This window comes from Acanthaster planci, linkage group LG19, assembly GCF_054643075.1.
Source record: "Acanthaster planci isolate LZ-2023a linkage group LG19, COTS_SCS, whole genome shotgun sequence".
NCBI lineage: Eukaryota > Metazoa > Echinodermata > Asteroidea > Valvatida > Acanthasteridae > Acanthaster > Acanthaster planci.
Window position 1 is genome coordinate 6,980,136 of NC_141795.1, and position 22,460 is coordinate 7,002,595.

Below are 22,460 nucleotides of genomic sequence, written 5' to 3' on the forward strand. Positions count from 1 at the left end.
AACTCTTGGAGGCGCACTATTGTAATTCGTCCGTATTCCACTTGATATTTTTACATTCTTTTCATGCCGTTTTACCTATTTATAATATTCTTTGTTTCAAGTTATCTTTTTATAACTATTCAGTTTTGAAATTCTCAGGGAAACCGACCAGATAGATGTTGCAGTTTCAAACCCACATTTCTAGGTATAGGTAATGACGTTGTATGTCCAACAGGGAATCCACAACAAAGGGGAACATGCTTATAATTATTGTCAGGTGTGACGAAAAAGTTTCACCCAAGAGACGCACTCAGCACAGCAGAACCTTTCACCCACTCGGGTAGTATTTTTTTGTGCATACAGTCTCTTGCCATAAACTTTGCGATAAGAAGATAAACTGCCGGCTTTTCGTCTGAAGTATGCGAATGGTGTAAACATAGAGCTGGGAACATGGTATAAATAAGCGGGCCAATTGCACAGTCCCAGCACTCCCCATACAGACTCGCACTGCTGAAGTTAAATATGGCTTATCAAAATTCTGCCCTGAGTTTTCTCTCCTTCGCCCGTACCGCGCTCAATCTCCAATCTGCAGCCATCTTCCTGTTGATTTTCGTCGTGGTCTTCAAGCTATTCCGACGTCCAAAGAACCTTCCCCCGGGGCCCTGGCGGTGGCCTTTCCTCGGGAACTTCGTGGCACTGACTCGGTCAGGGAAACACATCCACGAGGTGTTGGCGGAGTGGGCCCAGCAGTATGGAAGCGTCACGTCGGTCGGTCTGCGTCCGGCAGGGGATCCTGCCATTGTCGTGAGCGACAGTTGCATCGCCAAGGAGTTGCTGTCAAAACAGGGGGAGCACCACGTTGAGAGGTCCTGGACTCCGCTTACGTCAAAAATTGAAGACATACAAGGTAGGGACTTAACGAGGACAAGGCTTGGCCTAGACTTAATACCAAGTACTAGTGAGACGGGGGTCGAATTTTATTTGGCTGAGGGAAGGAGTGTAAAAAGGCGAAGGCTTGTTTTCCTGAGCCCCCATTTCTGAAGAAGATGGGCACCAGTGAACACGTAAAGTGTCGTCACATCTTGATGCCCTAATATTTCATTTTCTGAAGGAGGTTTCAAATTCACCAATTATCAATTTTTTTCTTTCAAAACAGGAAGCTTTGCGTGGAACAAGGGCGAGATTGCAAAAGAAGTCAGGCGTTTTGATCACGCAAAAAGGCTTTGAATTTACACATTTTAATTGTAGCTGACTCATTTTGTTTTCGAAACAGGGAGCTTTTTATGGAGCAAGGGCGAGACTGCCAAAGAATCGAGGCGTTTCGGCCTCGGCGCCTTTCGAAAAATGGGAGTCGGCAAGAAAAGTCTGGAGCACAGAATCAACGAAGAGGCTCGATACCTTGTCGAACGTATCGAGGCCGAAAAGAATCGGCCCTTTGATCCGAACCTCCTTATCCACAAAGCCGTGTCCAACATCATCTGCTCCATAAGTTTTGGGTCCCGCTTCGATTACGATGACCCCAAATTCAAGAAGTTACTGGACAGTATGCGAGTTGTTTTTGAGAACGATGGACTGTCTTCATGGGGAAGGACGTTTCCCTTTCTCTACCACACTCCTTTTTTGGCAAAATTGAGAGAATGTGTCAGATTTGTCAAAGAATATATCCAAACTGTAGTTCAGGTAAGTACTTATCATCTGATATGCACCTCAACAACAGGTTATTTTTATAAGGGGGGCAACATACAGTAAGAGTTCCCCTTAACCTGTTTAGAATTTCTGATGAATTGCTGAGACTAAATTGCAGGACTTTTAAAATGCTTCTAGAGGAAAAAGGAAAATCATACAATACTACGTGTATATATTTCCCTCGAATCTGATACTGGATCTCTCTACTTCTGGTGATAAGGTTTCCCTTACATCCAACTGGAAACTGAGGCGTTTAAAAACGAAATGATTTATCTCATCAAATCGATTCAGGATCATCAAGACTCCTATGACGAGAATGATTTCCGGGATATCATTGACATACTTATCGATGACATCAAAGGAAAAGAGCAGATCGGATCTAGGGTGGCCACGGGGCCTGCTCCGACCATCACCCACCAACACATCTGGCGGGGTATCATGGACTTGTTTGGCGCTGGTACGGACACAACTTCAAATACCTTGCTGTGGCTGATATCCATCGTCCTCAAGTACCCCGAAGTACAAGAGAAGGTAAAGTACACGTACTGTGTAACATTCGTACAGATATTTAACATGTAACCAATATATTTTGCCCCTTTTTGTGATATAAATTTTATCATTACTTGTGTCTTGCAGAGTCGTAATGTAGGGCAGTCGGTATATACATGTTCACAGTTCAAAGTTTACATACAAAGTCGCCGATTCATTATGTACGTTGTTTGGGTGCGTTGGGTACACGATACGTTCATGCGTTTCGCTTTCACGGACACAACATCAACTCCATTTAAAAAAACACGTGTGCGTTGTGTTTGCCGCGGGAGCGATTCTGAGGGATACTCAACGCTTGCCGCAAGTGTTGACGTGCATGTGGAAAGGCACCGTATCGTAGTGCTCTCAGAGCAGTATTGTTTGGACCAAAACAATAGGCTCTCCTACAATGTCGAAAAAAACCTCAAGTTCTTTACAAATTCCTTTAGGCTAGAGAATTAGTTTGCAAAAGATTATCATTTCTGAAAATTTGAACGATCAGTTTGTATGAATTATATCAAAATGAAGGAAGGATTTATCCCAGTAATGTCGCTCTGTGTGAGTTTTGCATACTGTTCCAATATGCGGCAAACACACCTGTACGGCGGGATTCAAACTTGGGTCTCTTGTTCTATAGGAAAGTACGGTAACTGATATAAAAGCATAAAGTTATAATGGCTTGGCCTCATTACCCAATCAATAACTGTGACATGCAGATCCAGCAAGAGATTAATGAAGTGGTGGGAAGTGACCGTCAGCCATCTTGCGAGGACCGCCCCAGCATGCCCTACACCAACGCGGTCATCAGTGAAGTCCAGCGCGTACGTCCCGTGGCACCCTTTACTTTGCCGTACGCGACAACACAAGAGTTTCAGCTGAAAGGACACACTATTCCCAAGGGAATAAGTAAGATTGTTAACTTAATATGTCCGTTGTTATATGTACCTATTGTTATATTATAGTCACGATTAAACTCTGGGAGATTAACAATAAGTACATACAAGCCACCAAATCCCATTCTATAGTTAACACTGATCAAATAAACTAAAATTGATGACTGATTATTGAATTCTAATAGAAGTGATTATAAATCTGTGGGCGATGATGAACGACCCCAAGGTTTGGGATCGACCAGAGGAGTTCAATCCTGGACGTTTCCTGAGCAAAGACGGCAAGAAAATGATTCAGCACGAAGCCTTCATACCATTCTCAACAGGTAAGCTAGAACTTTTGTCCCCTCCAAATATGCATTAGTTTCATTTGACACTGCCATTGTAGACGGTAAGTCTACAACCCCCCCACCCCGGAAACTGTCCAGGTCCCTCATAAAATTATACCTCGATATCAGGTGATAGAATTATCTAGGTATCATTTAAGTGTCCCCCAGCGTGGTGAATCTGCCCCCTTTCAAATTATAAACCACTCAGGTAATTTTGCCCCCTCATTCTGTCAAGCAGAAAACATTTTCGTGTTAGTTTGATGAATTCAGTCCGTATATAACACATTTAGTTGTTTTTTAAACCAAATGTACAAATTTACCATTGGACAGGAGGTTGACAGATTCACCCAGGTGAATGTGTCCCCCAGACACTTATACCGGGGAGCAATTATCGGGTAAAAGTGTAAATAATGGGAATTGAATTAGGAACTGCACAAAGAATTTCATTCTACAGTCTAAATATAGAAAAGTAGCCTTTTAAAGTTAAACAGTTGGTGGTGCTCTCCACTGTGACTTGCCAGAACTGCAGAGCTGCGCGAATAGAGGGGGTAGCGCCAACTTCAGTCTTCGGAACCAAACCGGCTTTTCTTTATGTTTGCAGTACAGCGTGCAGCTATGTTGTGCTTGTGGTCCACAATGCTTGACGCGTAATCCACCACTTTGGTTCCAACAATGGAGCCACTCATGTCGTAATTATCTTTTTAAACATAGCTCCACAAGTCCTTGTTCGCTCGCCACTGACCACCCTAATAAGTTTTAAGGCGATCGGAAACTTCAGGGCAAATGTATTTTTGTTAAGCACTCACTCATGCAACAACGCTGTGCATCGGAAATACATACATGTACATTGGACAGCGAATAACCCACAATTTACTGCGCCTCAGCTGTGAGGGCGCATTTCCTCTACAAAAATTGCAAAGTGCATTTCCCTCCCCAGCGCCCGAGCAAAGCTACTGTGTTGATTTCCCGAATAGACATGTTTCTTTTCGGATTCCCTTCGCTTTAACCAGGTCGTCGGAGTTGTCTGGGTGAAGGGCTGGCCAAGACGGAACTGTTCCTCTTCGCTACTAACCTCTTCCAGCGGTTCACATTTAAGCCACCGCCGGGGGCGTCTAAACCAGAACTGAAAGGAATCCTAAACCTCACCTTTGTTCCGGACTCGTTTAGAGTACGAGCAGTTAAGCGCTAGATTTTATAAAGGGCATTAACAGAGGTTGATCAGCGTCTTTTTGAATGGCAGAATTGGACAACCGTACTACCTCGTTAAAGTATATTTCAGTTCAGACGCACGTCTTGTTAGTTGAATTGGGTAATCCTCATAGGCATGAGAAGACAGGAAAAGGGATGACGAGCAATCGTTGTAGATGACCTCATCAATGTAATGTAACCAGTTTAAATGTATTCGGTTTAAGCTTTCCGGGTAACAAGATAAAGTTTCTGAAGAATGATGCATGATTGCTTGGCTATCGGTGTTAATTTTCTCTTGAACTTGAATCTACTGGATGTCGTTTAACTGTTGATATAGTTGTAGCTATAATCGTAGTTCTATTTGCAAAAGATTGAAAAACTCCCTTTAAAAAAGAGTGGTTCCCTCCTAAAACCATCCCAAAAGAGTTAACAAAAACACTTCTACAGACAGAAATTCTACTCTACAAATGAGCCATGGACACCTCGAAAGAGAGTTGTCTTTTGTATGGTTCCTCTTTTAGAGTGAACTTCACTCTTTTGGAGTGGTTTTCTCAGTCTCTTTTAGAGTGAATTCATGAGGGACTCACTCTTTTTGCAGCCCGAATTTTACTTTATCTGGACGCTTGTTCATGATTTTGTAACGTTGCACCCTATATACATCAAAACCATGCAGTCATTTATAGGCGTGCAGTTGTGGGGGTCAGGACTTTTTGTAACACCATAGCCATACCATTTTGGAGCCACGTATTCAGTGCAGCACCGCGCTGTTAGATTATTGCACGTCCAGGGAAATCCCCCAACATCAGAAATCGTCTTAGGCTGAATCTAAATCTGTCGTCTAATGCTAGGTCTAGGTCTTTGCTCCATTGGAAATGTGTGGAGACACGTAGACAGTAGACCTAGCCGTAGCTATGGAAGGCCGGGCCCGTTTCGGACACGGCCTTATTAACTTGCATGTGACCTGGCCGGATCACGGTGATCTTCGTACACTGACCTACAAATAGCACCCGTGTAACAAACATCGTAACTTGGTGTTTGCGGCTCAAGTTTGTGGGCATGTTTCATAGTTAAGTTTTTTACAATAAATGGGGATCATAAAAGTTACATTTTAGATATCAAATTAGGGCACTGAGCAAGGAACGCCTCTTTAATAGCGCAGGAATATTCAGGCAGCGGTGCGCACGTCTAATGTTGGAACACTATGCTGGTGCCTAAGTGGCAAAACATCCTTTCTCTTAATACTGGGAACTTGTCCACTGGTTATTAGAAGACAAAAGTCCTTTTACTGACGTCTTTGGATGTAAGTATTTCTATCATTTATAGGCCTGCATGTTCCTAAGTGACTTAAAATCTTACTAGTCAAATCATGACAAGCCTAGTTTTGAGGCTTTCAATGTGTACGGTCAGTGCCGTAAGTTGACCGAATCACTGTAACACGTATTTTATTTTACAGCGTCCATGGTGTACGTGGTCGATACTGCAGGGAATCCTAAACCTCACCTTTGTTCCGGACTCGTTTAGAGTACGAGCAGTTAAGCGCCAGATTTTATAAAGGGCATTAACAGAGGTTGATCAGCGTCTTTTTGAATGGCAGAATTGGACAACCGTACTACTTTGTTAAAGTATTTGAAATCAGATACACATCTTGGTAGTTGAATTGGGTAATCCTCAAAGGCATGAGAAGACAGGAAAAGGGATGACGAGCAATCGTTGTAGATGACCTCATTTTTAAGTGTCAATGTGATGTAACCAGTTTAAATGTATTCGGTTTAAGCTTTCCGGGTAACAAGATTAAGTTTCTGAAGAATGATGCATGATTGCTTGGCTATCGGTGTTAATTTTCTCTTGAACTTGAATCTACTGGATGTCGTTTAACTATTGTTATAGTTGTAGCTATAATCGTAGTTCTATTTGCAAAAGAGTGAAAAACTCCCTTTAAAAAAGAGTGGTTCCCTCCAAAACCACCTCAAAAGATTAAAAAAAAAACACTCCTAAAGACGGAGATTCTACTCTACCAATGAGCTATGGACACCTCGAAAGAGAGTTGTCTTTTGTATGGTTCCTCTTTTAGAGTGAACTTCACTCTTTTGGAGTGGTTTTCACAGTCTCTTTTAGAGTGGATTCATGAGGGACTCACTCTTTTTGCAGCCCGAATTTTACTTTATCTGGACGCTTGTTCATAATTTTGTGAAGTTGCCGAGGAAACCTTTTGGTGAAGCAAAGCAGCACCCTACATCATGTAAACCAGTCATTTATAGGCGTGCAATTGTGAGGGTCAGGACTTTTTGTAACACCATAGCCAGGCTTATTTTGGAGCCACGTATTCAGTGCAGCACCGCGCTGTTAGATTATTGCACGTCCAGGGAAATCCCCCAACATCAGAAATCGTCTTAGGCTGAATACAAATCTGTTGTCTAATGCTAGGTCTAGGTCTTTGCTCCATCGGAAATGTGTGGAGACACGTAGACAGTAGACCTAGCCGTAGCTATGGAAGGCCGGGCCCGTTTCGGACACGGCCTTATTAACTTGCATGTGACCTGGCCGGATCACGGTGATCTTCGTACACTGACCTACAAATAGCACCCGTGTAAACAAACATCGTAACTTGGTGTTTGCGGCTTAAGTTTGTGGTCATGTTTCATAGTTAAGTTTTTTACAATAAATGGGGATCATAAAAGTTACATTTAAGATATCAAATTAGGGCACTGAGCAAGGAACGCCTCTTTAATAGCGCAGGAATATTCAGGCAGCGATGCACGTCTAATGTTGGAACACTATGCTGGTGCTTACGTGGCAAAACATCCTTTCTCAGTCTTAATACTGGGAACTTGTCCACTGGTTATTAGAAGACAAAAGTCCTTTTACTGACGTCTTTGGATGTAAGTATTTTTATCATTTATAGGCCTGCATGTTCCTAAGTGACTTAAAATCTTACTAGTCAAATCATGACACAGCCTAGTTTGGAGGCTTTCAACGGTACGGTCAGTGCCCGATCGAATCATTGTAACGTGTATTTTATTGTGACAGCGTCCATGGTGTACGTGGGCGATACCATGGAGGAAGGAACCTTCCTCCATGACCCACCTTTTGACTCAGTTTCCTGGATACTTGGGTAAGCTGAAAGTGCTTTATTACTTCGTTGAATCGATGCGTAGTTTAATGAGATCATAATTAATAATGGACTTGGTTTTTTTTATTTCAGGGTTCATTTCATTCTCTTTGTGTGTACCGCAATTGAACTTCGTCGACTGGCGAATAATAAATCAGCAGAGTGAAGAGTGGTAAATTTCCGTCTCCAGCCTTCTTCCTTTAATTAGGGGGGGGGGCGGACCCCAGCCCTATAGTCACCTACTGGGGTAGGCCATCTCCCGACACAATTACTGTATTATTACAAATTTTCATTGCATTAGATCTTCGGTATGAACTTTAGTCGAGAGGCACTCCAGCGACTTCTCGAAATTGTTTGGGTCTGATAATGCACGAACTTCGAGAACACATCCGTGTTTGCCCAGGATTGCAGAGACACATGGACGATATCTACAATGGCTCTCGACTTTTAATTTAGCGTAAATAAATATCACCAAAACTGGTGCTGCTTGCTTTAAATTTATTGGTTTAACTCTGTAATAAATATTCGTAACGTGATAAAACAAGGCATCCCTAGCTGTTTAAACTGCACATAGGATAACATGGACTTAATAATTCCGTTTAATCCAGGTCACGAATTTGTCGACCCTTTCTTTGGTTACTTTATTTTATATTTTATAACTGGAATTGTATGAAGACTTTACTGCAATTTAGTCTCAACATATTTTCCATGGCAAAGCTACATTGTGTAACAATGAATGTATCTGTTATTCAGTTCTGTTGGACAGACTTTTCTGAATGGCCTTTCTAGGGATCAAACTAGCATATAATTTTAGTGGGCCCTCTCAGTTTGTAATGACATTGAGAGACAGACATTTGCATTGTCACATGTACAGAATAATTATTCAATGTGTGCAATTTCTTTTCTTCTTTAATGTGGTTCCCTAAACTTGCCGCTGCCTCGTGGATGTGCCTCATAATCCACCAACTCAGGACCCAGTGAGCGAGAGAATAAGCCCAGAGCACCAAACACACCGTCCTTGGAACTTTACTCCATCAACTTTCCACCAACCCCCCGTCATAACAGTATTACAGTAGGACGCCCTCACTCTCCAGCTGTGTCCCATCCGGCCCTCGCTCCTCTCCTCCCCCCCCCCCCCACACACACTTAGCTAATACAGACTTGCACAGCTGAAGTTGAACATGGCTGGTCGAACTTCTGCCCCGAGTTTCTTCTCCTTCGCCCTGAGCGCGCTCAATCTCCAATCTGCCGCCATCTTCCTGTTGATCTTCGTCGTGGTCCTGAAGCTATTCCGACGTCCAAAGAACCTTCCCCCGGGGCCCTGGCGATGGCCTTTCCTCGGGAACTTCGTGGCGCTGACTCGATCCGGGAAACATACCCATGAGGTGTTGGCGGAGTGGGCCCGGCGGTATGGAAGCGTCATGTCGGTCGGCCTGCGTCCGGCAGGGGCTCCTGCCATTGTAGTGAGCGACATTGGCATCGCCAAGGAGTTGCTGTCAAGACAGGGGGAGCACCACGTTGAGAGGTCCTGGACTCCGATTACGCCAAAAATTGCAGACGTACGAGGTAGGGACTTTACGAGAACAAGGCTTGGCCTGGAAATTATACCAAGTAATAGCGAGACGGGGGTCGAATTTTACTAGGTTGAGGGAAGGGGGCTTAAACGGCGAAGGCTTATTTCTCTGAGCCTCAATTTCTGAAGAAGATGGGCACCAGTGAACACGTAAAATGTAATTACATCTCGATACCCTAATATTTCATTCTCGTAAGGAGATTTCAAAGTCACCAGTTATCTTTTTTTTTTAAAAAACAGGGAGCTTTGTGTGGGACAAAGGCGAGAGAGCCAACGAACAGCGACGTTTCGGCCTCGCCGCCTTTCGAAAGATGGGAGTCGGCAAGAAAAGTCTGGAGCTCAGAATCAACGAAGAGGCTCGATACCTAGTCGAAAGTATCGAGGCTGAAAAGAATCGACCCTTTGATCCGAACCTCCTTATCCACAAGGCCGTGTCCAACATCATCTGCTCCATAAGTTTTGGGTCCCGCTTCGATTACGATGACCCAAAGTTCAATAAGATACTGGACAGTCTGCGAGTGGCTTTTGAGAACGAAGGATTTTCTTCGTGGGGCAACACGTTTCCTTTTCTCTACCACACTCCTTTTCTGGCAAAATTGAGAGAATGTGTCAGATTTGTCAAAGAATATATCGAAACAGTAATTCAGGTAAGTACTTAACCTTTGATATACACCTCAAAGACAGCTTATTTTTTATTTGGGGGAGGGAACAGTGAGAGTTCCCCCAAACCTGTTTAGAATTTCTGATGAATTGCTGAGACTAAATTGCAGGACTTTTAAATTGCTTCTAGAGGAAAAAGGAAAATTACACTACATGTATATATTTCCCTCGAATCTGACACTGGATCTCTTTGCATCTGGTTATAAGGTTCCCTTACATCCAACCGGAAAGTTAGGAGTATAAAAATGAAATGATTTATCTCATCAAATCGATCCAGGATCACCAAGACTCCTATGACGAGAATGATTTCCGGGATATCATTGACATATACATCGCTGACGTCAAAGGGAAAGAGCGCACTGGACCTGCCCCGCCCCTCATCCTCCAACACACTTGGCGGGGTATCCTGGACTTGTTTGGCGCTGGTACGAACCCAACTTCAAATACCTTGCTGTGGCTGATATCCTTCGTCCTCAAGTACCCTGAAGTACAAGAGAAGGTAAAGTACACGTACTGTTTCGAACTGAGTCGTAATGTAGGGCAGTCGGTATATACATGTTCACAGTTCAAAGTTTACATACAAAGTCGTCGATTCATTATGTACGTTGTTTGGGTGCGTTGCGTACGCGATGTGTTTTGCTTTCATTGACGCAAAATCGACTCCAAAACGTGTGCGTTGTGTTTGGCCCGGAAGCGATTCTGAGGGATACTCAACGCTTGGCACAAGTGTTGACGCGCATTATGGAAAGGTGCCTTAACGCATTTCTCTTTAAGCAGTATTGTTTGGACTAAAACTGGAGGCTCTCCTATAATGTTTAAATAATTAAACCTCCAGTTCTTTACAAATTGCGTCAGAGAATTAGTTTGCAAAATAAGTATCATTTTTTTATAATTTGAACGATCGGTTTGTATATCAAAATGAAGGAAAGGTTTATCCCAGTAATATCGCTGTGTGTTAGTTTTGCATTTATATTGTATACAATCTTTGGCAAAAAACACTTGTACGGCAGGGTTCAAACTTGGGTCTCTCGTTCTATGAAAAGGTAGTTTGGTAACTGTTTATAAAAGCATAAACTTGGAATCACTTTGCCTCATTACCCAAGCAATAACTGTGACATGCAGATCCAGCAAGAGATCAGTGAAGTGGTAGGAAGTGACCGTCAGCCATCTTGCGAGGACCGTCCCCGCATGCCCTACACCAACGCGGTCATCAATGAAGTCCAGCGCTTACGTCCGGTGGGGATCACGACTATGCCATACGAGACGACAGACGAGTTTCAGCTGAAAGGATACACAATTCCCAAGGGAAGAAGTAAGATTGTTAACTCGTACCCATTTTTCTATGTAAGAGCGATTATAGTCACAATTAAATACTTGGAGTTTAAAATTAAGTACATACAAGCCACCAAATACCATCCTATTGTAAACACTTATAAAACATCAGGGAAGGTTATCGCTGACTCATTATTGAATTATAACAGGTGTGATTATAAATCTGTGGGCGATGATGAACGACCCCAAGGTTTGGGATCGCCCAGAGGAGTTCAATCCCGGACGTTTCCTGAGCGAAGACGGCAAGACAATGATCCAGCACGAAGCCTTTGTACCATTCTCAACAGGTACGCTCGGAAAAAAAAATTATTTTCCCCTCCAAATATTTATTACTTTTATTTGGCACTGGCGTTGTAGATGGTAAGTCTACACCCCCCCCCAGAAAATTGTCCTGGTCCCTTACCTCGATAATTCTGTCAGGGGATGGAATTATCGAAGTGTCGTTTAATTAAGTGTCCCCCAGCGTGGTGAATCAGTCCCCACTCACTCGGGTAATTTTGCCCCCCCCTCGTTCTGTCACGAAGAAGTTGTCATTTTCGTGTTAGTTTCTTGAATTCACTCCACATGGAACACATTTATTTAGTTTTTTATTTAACCAAATGTACAAATTTACCACTTGACAGGAGGACAAATGTACCTGTGGGGTGACAGATTCCCCCGGGTGAATGTGTCCCCCGGACACTTATACCGGGGAGCAATTATCCGGTAAAAGTGTAAATAATGGGAACTGAATTTAGGAACTGCACAAAGAATTTCATTCTACAGTGTAAATAATGAACAGTAGCCTTTTAATGTTACACGGTTGATGGTGCTCTCCATTGTGACTTGCCAGAGCTGCAGAGGGCAAGTTCGAGTGCGAACTACAGTTATGCCAGTAGTCAGCGACTTTTAGCAATGCGCATGCGCTATTAACTCAAACGACCCCAGCCGGCCTATTTTTTTTTTTTTAACTATTATTGTTACTCAAAGTTCAGCGTAGGCTGCGATTCTCGTATAGCGTGCATGGCCACTGACATCTCGTACAATTATTTTCATGTGAATGGTTCCCTCTGTAATGATAAACGAAATATGTTACTGGTAACCAGCGGTGTAACCGTACCCCTTAGCGTGGTCCCAAATGGTCGACTAGACATGTCTGACCGTACACCGTTCGAGCGCTGTCAGTCGGTCAACTACTGTCGTCGCTTGAACTTGCCCAGAGCTGCGCGAATAGAGAGGGTAGCGCCAACTTCAGACTTCGGAACCAAATTCGATTTCCCTTCGCTTACCCAGGTCGTCGGAGTTGTCTGGGTGAAGGGCTGGCCAAGACGGAAGTGTTCCTCTTCGCTACTAACCTCTTCCAGCGGTTCACATTTAAGCCACCGCCGGGGGCGTCCAAACCAGAACTGAAGGGAATCCTACATCTCAGCTTTGTTCCAGAGCCGTTTAAAGTATGTGCAGTTAAACGCTAGATCTGACAAACGACATTAATAGAGATTGTTTTGCCCTTTTTGAATAGCAGAATTGGACAATCATACTGCCTTGTTCAAGTATTTGAATTCAGATGCACGTCTTGTTAATTGAATTGGGTAATCACCAATTGCATGAGAATAGTCTACATTAAAAAGGGTGACGAGTGATCGTTATAGATGACCCCTATTTTAAGTGGATTCATGAGGGACTCGTTCTTTTTGCAGCCAGAATTTTAATTTATCTCGACGCTTGTTCATAATTTTGTAAAGTTGCCGAATAATCCTTTTTGGTGGAGCAAAACAGCACCCTACATCGGGTAAGCCAGTCATTTATACGCGTGCAATTACTGTATTGTTACAAAAGTATTATAAAGTTATGAAGGTATGAATTTTAGTCGGGAGGCATTCCCGCGACCTCTCGAAATTGTACGGGTCTAATGTACGAACCTCGAGAACACATCCGTGTTGGCCCAGGATTCCAGAGACACATGGACGATGTCTAGGCCGTGTCCGAAACGGGATTCCAGAGCTACGGCTAGGTCTATCGTCTACGCGTCTCCACGCATTTAGAATGGAGTGAAGACCTACACCGAGCTCTAGACAACAGATTTGGATGCAGCCCCAGACTGGCTCTCGACTTTTAATTTAGTGTAAATAAATGTCACCAAAACTGGTGCTGCTTGCTTCAATTTTACTGGTTTAACTATGTAATAAATATATATTATAAATATAAAAGCATCCCAGAGCATCCCAGCTGTTTAAACTGCGCATATGAAAACGTGGACTTAATAATTCTGTTTAATCCAGTTTACAAACTTGTCGACCCTTGTATAAATCTTTCTTTGTTACTTGAAAGTACCGTTTATGCCAGGCGATTATTGGACAAACTATGACTGGCCGTAAGTCCAAAACCCAAAGAATAATTCCTAAAGCGTTAAAAAATCATGAAAAAATAAAACATTGAATCCTAAATAGTTGTGCTAAGTACTAACGTTGAATTTGAAAGGTTGGCTTTCAAGACTGAATTTCTGCAAAGTTCGATTGCCCAGACAGAATGCATTGTGGCGGCCAGTGTTTTAAAAACAATTAAATATTATCTGTAAATGCCTGGCAAAGGATCGATGGGTGATTGGCTAAAGAACTGCTTCCAGGCCCATGACGTCACACCCAAGAGTTTCCACCGCCGGCGTGATCTGATTGGCATGCGAGGGGACCCCCCCCCCAATTGCCTTCGCACATTCGCCTCATAGACCCTGGAAGTACACTCCTGGTGATGCACTTCCAGAACCCTTGGATTGGATGTGATTATGACGTCCTTGGGTGACAAGTCACGTGACAGTCAGGGGGCACTCTTCATAGTGCAATATCTCGTTAATGTAGGGATGTGTACTTTTTAATGTGCGTATATCTAACGAATGTAAGGGTTATAATTTATTAATGTGGGCCTAATTTATTATTCATGATCCATCCAGTTATGTACTTACCTCAACCTTTAAGCTGTAATTTTCCGTTCACAAACAGACCTAAATACTCCTGGTTGAAGTGCCAAGCCTCATCGGATATCATTGGTAAAATTGTCATTTATATTAATCCCTGTTTATTATAATAACCTATCACAGTAGTACAAATAAGATTTTGTTGGTGATTACGAATCATGGGGGGTTGCAACGAAGGACGGAACAGCGAACGCATGGGGTTCGCTCCTGCATGCTCGGACATATCTTTAGTTGGGCTTACCGGAATAAGTGTCAGAATGGAATATAAATTCGGACAGCCGGTCATAGTGAATGCCGCTTTGGGTCTTTATCGTTGGTTAAGTAATTCTAGGGTGCTTAGTGTGCAACTTTTACGTGACCTTCCGATCCTTTACGTGTACGCAACTTTTCTATTGTTGCATGTACTTGTATAGTACATGTACACATACACATTATGATAGCATTGTATGGCATTGTCGTCGTATACGTATATTTAACTACATGTACCAGCTCCATGCACTCAAGTGTTTCATGTACAGCACCTTGCGTGTTATGAGGATCAATGCACCATTCTTATGAGTGTATAGTGATGTACAATATGTGCCTTGTTTGTCCTTTCTCTTATGTCTCTGCTGGTTGCAATATTCAAATTATTCACTTCTGTGTAAACATTATTTTAATATAAATTTATATAAAATTAATCAGCCTTTTATTTAAGAGCCCAATGTATAGAGATTATTAATTACTATTGTAATGTCAGGGTCTCCTTCTACAGGGTTTTTTTCTGCATGATAAAAATGATAATGAAATAATAAAATCGTCCTCTGGAGTAGACAATCCAAGTTTTGTCAGCATCCTATCACTTTGAAGGAGTGATGGACTCCAAGCCACGACCCCGTCACATCTTGTACTTGTCCAATGGGATTGAAACTTTGTGTATATCTCGAAAGGGAAGGGATTTAGACCCGAATTGACCTGATGTGATGATGATGTCATCATGCGATAAGTCATGTGACTTTAAAGGTGCATTCATTAAAGCCCAATATCTCGTGAAGTACATGTCCAATTCGGTTTCGGTTTTTGAAGATACCTAGAAAAGGAAGGGTTTGAGATGGAAATTGTTGGTATCATTATCTGATAAGTCACGTGACAAAAGATGACATGGATAGCGAGGTTTCCCCTGTTTTATTTCCAATTGGGCCATTAAATAACAATTTTATTGAATGATTTTGTCAAACCTTTTTAAACCGAAGCAGCTCCATGGTTGTCCACAACCACGGCCCTCTCTCGTTTTACATTTTTTCATGCCGTTTTACCTATTTACAATGTTCTTAGTTTCAAGTTCTCTTTTCATAACTATTCAATTTAGACATCATCAGGGAGTCCACAAGGGAAAACCAACCAGATACATGTCGCAGGTTCAAACCTCGTTCTTGTCAATAATCTCTTTGCTTCACTTTAAAGTACTTTTCATTCATTTTATCTCGGGTTAACGTTTTACTAATGATGATGATCTTTTAAGGTCATTTTCAAGTTGTGGTAATGTTTTCTCATGCACCTTGTTAATGTATTTTGTGCTTAAACTGCCTTTTACTTCTAATAAGTATATATATATATCTATGATATTGTTATTGTCCATTTTTCTGTCTTTTATGTTTGTTTAATTTTAATATTTTTAGGACTATTTTAAGATTATTTTGCACTAACTGTGTTTTATTCATTGTATATTTATTGTAGGATTCCATTGGGTACCAGTATTTTTACCGATTTTTGAACAATCTAATAGCCTAAAGGAAAAAAATAAATAAATAAATAAACATATCAATCAATCGATCAATCCATCTATCAAACGATCAATCGATCAATCAATCGATCGATCGGTCAATGCATCAACCCATCAATCAAGCGATGGCTCAAGCGATCGATCAATCAATCAATCGACCAACCGACCGACCAACCAACCAATCCGCTCCAGGCTAGGGACGAGAAGACCCACAGTTCAAGGGATAAGCAATGACGTTGCACTTTATACAGGGAATCCACAACAAAGGTGAGCATGTTTATAAATTATGGACAGGGGTGACGGAAAAGCGTCACCCAGGAGACGCACTCAGCACAACAGAACCTTTCACCCACTCAGGTAGTATTTCTTTTGTGCATACAGTCTCTTGCCATGAACTTTGCGATAAGAAGCTAAACTTCCGGCTTTTCGTCTGAAGTATGTGAATGATGTAAACATAGAGCTGGGAACATGGTATAAATAAGCGGGCCAATTGCACAGTCCCAGCACTCCCCATACAGACTCGCACTGCTGAAGTTAAATATGGCTAATCCAAATTCTGCCCTGAGTTTCCTCTCCTTCGCCCGTACCGCGCTCAATCTCCAATCTGCAGCCATCTTCCTGTTGATTTTCGTCGTGGTCCTGAAGCTATTCCGACGTCCAAAGAACCTTCCCCCGGGGCCCTGGCAGTGGCCTTTCCTCGGGAACTTCGTGGCCCTGACTCGGTGCAAGAACCATGCCCACGAGGTGTTGGCAGAGTGGGCCCGGCGGTATGGAAGCGTCATGTCGGTCGGCCTGCGTCCGGCAGGGGCTCCTGCCATTGTCGTGAGTGACATTGGCATCGCCAAGGAGTTGCTGTCAAGACAGTGGGAGCACCACGTTGAGAGGTCCTGGTCTCCGCTTACGCCAAAAATTGCAGACGTACGAGGTAGGGACTTTACGAGGACAAGATTGGCCTGGAAATTATACCAAATAATAGTGAGACGGGGGTCGAATTTTACTAGGTTGAGGGAAGGGGGCTTAAACGGCGAAGGCTTAATTCCCTGAGCCTCAATCTCTGAAGAAGATGGGCACCAGTGAACACGTAAAATGTCATTACATCTCGATACCCTAATATTTCATTCTCGTAAGGGGATTTCAAAGTCACCAATTATCTTTTTTTCAAAACAGGGAGCTTTGTGTGGGACAAAGGCGAGAGAGCCAAAGAACAGCGACGTTTCGGCCTCGGCGCCTTTCGAAAAATGGGAGTCGGCAAGAAAAGTCTGGAGCACAGAATCAACGAAGAGGCTCGATACCTAGTCGAAAGTATCGAGGCTGAAAAGAATCGACCCTTTGATCCGAACCTCCCTATCCACAAGGCCGTGTCCAACATCATCTGCTCCATAAGCTTTGGGTCCCGCTTCGATTACGATGACCCAAAGTTCAAGAATTTACTGGACAGTATGCGAGTTGTTTTTGAGAACGAAGGAATTTCTTCATGGGCAAATACGTTTTCTTTTCTCTACCACACCCCTTTTCTGGCAAAATTGAGAGAATGTGTCAGATTTGTCAAAGAATATATCGAAACAGTAGTTCAGGTAAGTACTTATCATCTGATATGGACCTCAAATACAGCTTATTTTGGGTGGTGGTGGTTAGAGTTCCTCTTAACCTGTTTACAATTTCTGATGCATTGCTGAGACTAAATTGAAGGAAAAGAAATCATACAATACTACATGTATATATTTCCTTCGAATCTGATACTGTATCTCTCTACTTCTGTCGATAAGGTTTCCCTTACTTCCAACTGGAAACTGAGGCGTATAAAAATGAAATGATTTATCTCATCAAATCAATCTAGGATCATCAAGACTCCTATGACGAGAATGATTTCCGGGATATCATTGACATACACATCGCTGACATTAAAGGAAAAGAGCAGATCGGATCTAGGGTGGCCACGGGGCCTGCTCCGACCATCACCCACCAACACATCTGGCGGGGTATCATGGACTTGTTCGCCGCTGGCACGGACACAACTTCAAATACCTTGCTGTGGCTGATATCCTTCGTCCTCAAGTACCCCGAAGTACAAGAGAAGGTAAAGTACACGTACTGTGTGACATTCGTACATGTTTAACATGTAACGAATGTAGGCCTATTTGCCCCTTTTTGTGATATAATTTTTATCATTTTTGTCTTGCAGAGTCCTAATGTAGGGCAGTCGATACACATGTACATGTACACAGTTCAAAGTTTACACATAAAGGCACCTTTGTACATGTACGTTGTTTAGGTGCGTTGCGTACACGATGTGTTCATGCGTTTCGCTTTCGCGGACACAGAATCGACTCCATTAACAAAACACGTGTGCGTTGAGTTGGGCCCTCAACGCTTGCCGCAAGTGTTGACGTGCAAATGGAAGGCGCTGTAACGTATTGCACTCCGAGCAGTATTGCTTGGACCAAAACAACAGGCTCTCCCACAATGTCGAAATAATTAAATCTCAAGTTCTTTGCAAATTCCCTTAGAGAATTAGTTTGCAGAAGATTATCATTTCTAATAATTTGACCAATCAGTTTGTATATATCAAAATGAAGCAAGGGTTCATCCCAGTCATGCCGCTGTGTGTTGGTTTGCATGTATACTGTATAATATGTGGCAAACACACCTGCACGGCAGGATTTGAACTTGGGTCTCTCGTTCTGTGGTAAGTACTTTGGTCACAGCTGTAAAAGCATAAAGTTATAATGGCTTGGCCTCATTACCCAATCAATAACTGTGACATGCAGATCCAGCAAGAGATTAATGAAGTGGTGGGAAGTAACCGTCAACCATCTTGCGAGGACCGTCCCAGCATGCCCTACACCAACGCGGTCATCAATGAAGTACAACGCTTACGTCCGGTGGGGATCATGGCTCTGCCCTACGAGACGACAGAAGAGTTTCAGCTGAAAGGATACACAATTCCCAAGGGAAGAAGTAAGATTGTTAACTCGTACCCATTGTTCTACGTAAGAGCAAAATATAGTCACGATTAAATACTTGCAGCTAAGTGCATACAAGCCACCAAATCCCATCCTATAACTAAAATTGATGACCGATTATTGAATTCTAATAGAAGTGTTTATAAATCTGTGGGCGATGATGAACGACCCCAAGGTTTGGGATCGACCAGAGGAGTTCAACCCCGGACGTTTCCTGAGCGAAGACGGCAAGACAGTGATCCAGCACGAAACCTTCATACCATTCTCAACAGGTACGCCATTGGAAAAAAAGCCTTTTTGTCCTCTCCAAATATTCATTAGTTTCATTTGACACTGCCGTTATAGACGGTAAGTCTGCAACCCCTCTCCCGGAAAACTGACCAGGTCCTCTAAATGATACCTAGATAATTCTGTCCCCGACAGAATTATCTAGGTATCATTTAAGTGTCCCCCAGCGTGGTGAATCTGCCCCCTTTCAAATTATAAACCACTCGGGTAATTTGCCCCCACGTTCTGTGACGCAGAAGTTGTCATTTTCGTTTTAGTTTGATGAATTCAGTCCACATGTAACACATGTTTTTTTACCAAATGTACAAATGTACCACTTGACAGGAGGACAAATGTACCTGTAGGGTGACAGATTCACCCAATTATCCGGTAAAAGTGTAAATAATGGGAATTGAATTAAGGAATTGCCCAAAGAATTTCATTCTACAGTCTAAATATAGAAAAGTAGCCTTTTAAAGTTAAACGGTTGGTGGTGCTCTCCACTGTGACTTGCCAGAACTGCAGAGCTGCGCGAATAGAGAGGGTAGGCCTAGTACCTACTTCAGACTTCGTAACAAAAATGGCTTTTCTTTATGTGTGCAGTACTGCGTGCAGCTATGTTGTGCTTGTGGTCCACAATGCTTGACGCGTAATCCACCATTTTGGTTCCAACAATGGAGGCACTCATGTCGCAATTATCACTTTAAATACAGCTCCACAACTTCTTGTTCTCTCGCCACCGGCTCTCCTGATAAGTTATAAGGCGCTAGTAAACTGAGGGCAAACTTTACCCATTGTTTTGTGAAGCACTCAGGCGACAACACTGTGTATTGGGAATAGATTGGGACAGCGATTGATAAACAATTTACTGCGCGTCATCAACGCCCGAGCGAAGCTACTGTGTTGATTTCCCAAATACATGTAGACTAATTCTCATCGATTTCCCTTCGCTTACCCAGGTCGTCGGAGTTGTCTGGGTGAAGGGCTGGCCAAGACGGAACTGTTCCTCTTCGCTACTAACCTCTTCCAGCGGTTCACATTTATGCTACCGCCGGGGGCGTCCAAACCAGAACTGAAGGGAATCCTACATCTCACCTTTGTTCCAGAGCCGTTTAAAGTACGCGCAATTAAACGCTAGATCTGATAAACGGCATATTAACAGAGATTGTTTTGCTTCTTTTTGAATGGCAGAATTTGGACAATCATACTGCCTAGTTAAAGTGTTTGAATTCAGATGCACGTCTTGTTAATTGAATTGGGTGATCTTCACTTGCATGAGAGTACATGAAAAAGGGTGACGAGCAATCGTCGTAGATGACCTCATTTTTAAGTGTCAATGTAATGTAATCAGTTTAAATGTATTCGGTTTAAGCTTTCCGGGTAACAAGATAAAGTTTCTGAAGAATGATGCATGATTGCATGGCTATCGGTGTTAATTTTCTCTTGAACTTGAATCTACTGGATGTCGTTTAACTATTGTTATAATTGTAGCTATAATCGTAGTTCTATTTGCAAAAGAGTGAAAACTCCCCTTAAAAAAGAGTGGAGTAAAACCATCCCAAAAGAGTTTTAAAAAAACCCTCCCAAAGACGGAAATTCCACTCTACCAATGAGCTATGGACACCTCGAAAGAGAGTTATCCTTTGTATGGTTCCTCTTTTAGAGTGAACTTCACTCTTTTGGAGTGGTTTTCTCAGTCTCTTTTAGAGTGGATTCATGAGGGACTCACTCTTTTTGCAGCCCGAATTTTACTTTATCTGGACGCTTGTTCATAACTTTGCAAAGTTGCCGAGGAAACCTTTTTGGTGGAGCAAAACAGCACCCTACATCATGTAAACCAGTCATTCATAGGCGTACAATTACTGTATTATTACAAATTTTAATTTCATTAGATCTTCGGTATGAACTTTAGTCGAGAGGCACTCCAGCGACTTCTCGAAATTGTTTGGGTCTGATAATGCACGAACTTCGAGAACACATCCGTGTTTGCCCAGGATTGCAGAGACACGTGGACGATATCTACAATGGCTGTCGACTTTTAATTCAGCGTAAATAAATGTCACCAAAACTGGTGCTGCTTGCTTTAAATTTATTGGTGTAACTATGTAATAAATATTCGTAACGTGATAGAATAAAGCATCCCCAGCTGTTTAAACTGCGCATATGAAAACGTGGACTTAATAATTCTGTTTAATTCAGTTTACGAACTTGTCGACCCTTGTATAAATATTTCTTTGTTACTTTAAAGTACCGTTTATGCCAGCGATTATTGGACAAACTATGACTGGCCGTAAGTCCAAAACCAAAAGAATAATTCCTTAAGCGTTAAAAATCACGAAAAAATGAAAACATTCAATCCTAAATAGTTGTGCTAAGTACTAAAATTGAATCTGAAAGCTTAAAGTTGGCTTTCAAGACTGAATTTCTGCAAAGTTTGGCTGCCCAGACATAATGCATTATGGCGGCCAGTGTTTTGGAATCAAATGGTGATTGGCTACAGAACAGCTCCCAGTCCCATGACGTCACACCCTAGAGGTTCCACCGCCCACGTGATCTGATTAGCAGGCGAGGGGGTCCCCCGGAGTTGCCTTCTCTCGGTCGCCGCATAGAGCCTGGAAGTAACTCATGATGGCGCGCTTCCCGAACCCTTGGATAGGAAAATAACGTGCAAAGATTTTAGAATTTGTGATACGTTTCGTTCAGTTACTTCTTTAAAAATCCAATTCGGAAAAGGGGCTTGGAAAATATTCGCTATATCAATTTATAGACTCTGAAAAATCACCTGACCGAAAAGGGAAATATCCTGCCAAAAATTGATCCATCACTTCCGAAAATCTAAAACACCTGAAAAACAGTGCAATGCGGCAGTCTCTGGCCTGACTCACCCCCTGAATCCGTCCCTTCTATCGATGGTACTTTTTATCATAGAGGGAGTTCACGACAAAACTCGGGAAAAAGGGTACAGATGCTAAGAATGATGAACAGGGGTGACGAACAGACTTCACCCAACAGGCCGGCTCGAGCACCCAGTGCCTTTGATGCTTTGACCTACTTAAGCAACGACGTTTCCGTTGGTGATACGAACGCAGTCCGCAGTCGCTGACTTTGGACAAGTACTCAACTGCCGGCCCAAAGTAGCCTCTTGACTGAAACGGACCGATAGTTAGATTGACGATTCGGCAATGTCTCTCACGACGCAAAAATTTCAAAGCAGGACTATTGTGCATCTTTGACACAACTGCATGCA

General features: G+C 42.6%; 3 protein-coding genes across 3 annotated transcripts; all 3 read left to right on the forward strand.

Annotated features, from left to right (window-relative positions):
* Positions 1-26: 26 nt before the first annotated feature.
* LOC110977586 (cytochrome P450 2J3-like) lies at positions 27-4,601 on the forward strand. The gene is made up of 6 exons (XM_022231839.2): positions 27-886; positions 1,253-1,659; positions 1,957-2,196; positions 2,910-3,099; positions 3,272-3,409; positions 4,423-4,601. Exons 1-6 carry the CDS (start codon positions 502-504, stop codon positions 4,599-4,601), a joined length of 1,539 nt encoding a protein of 512 aa, XP_022087531.2. The 5' UTR covers positions 27-501.
* A 4,289-nt stretch (positions 4,602-8,890) lies between these two features.
* Positions 8,891-15,042, forward strand: LOC147795989 (cytochrome P450 2J5-like). The gene is made up of 6 exons (XM_087149096.1): positions 8,891-9,275; positions 9,523-9,929; positions 10,220-10,441; positions 11,065-11,254; positions 11,424-11,561; positions 12,547-15,042. Exons 1-6 carry the CDS (start codon positions 8,891-8,893, stop codon positions 12,723-12,725), a joined length of 1,521 nt encoding a protein of 506 aa, XP_087005222.1. The 3' UTR covers positions 12,726-15,042.
* A 1,373-nt stretch (positions 15,043-16,415) lies between these two features.
* On the forward strand, positions 16,416-21,383 carry LOC147795990 (cytochrome P450 2J5-like). The gene is made up of 6 exons (XM_087130060.1): positions 16,416-16,908; positions 17,151-17,557; positions 17,821-18,060; positions 18,752-18,941; positions 19,081-19,218; positions 20,173-21,383. Exons 1-6 carry the CDS (start codon positions 16,524-16,526, stop codon positions 20,349-20,351), a joined length of 1,539 nt encoding a protein of 512 aa, XP_086986186.1. The 5' UTR covers positions 16,416-16,523; the 3' UTR covers positions 20,352-21,383.
* Positions 21,384-22,460: the final 1,077 nt, after the last annotated feature.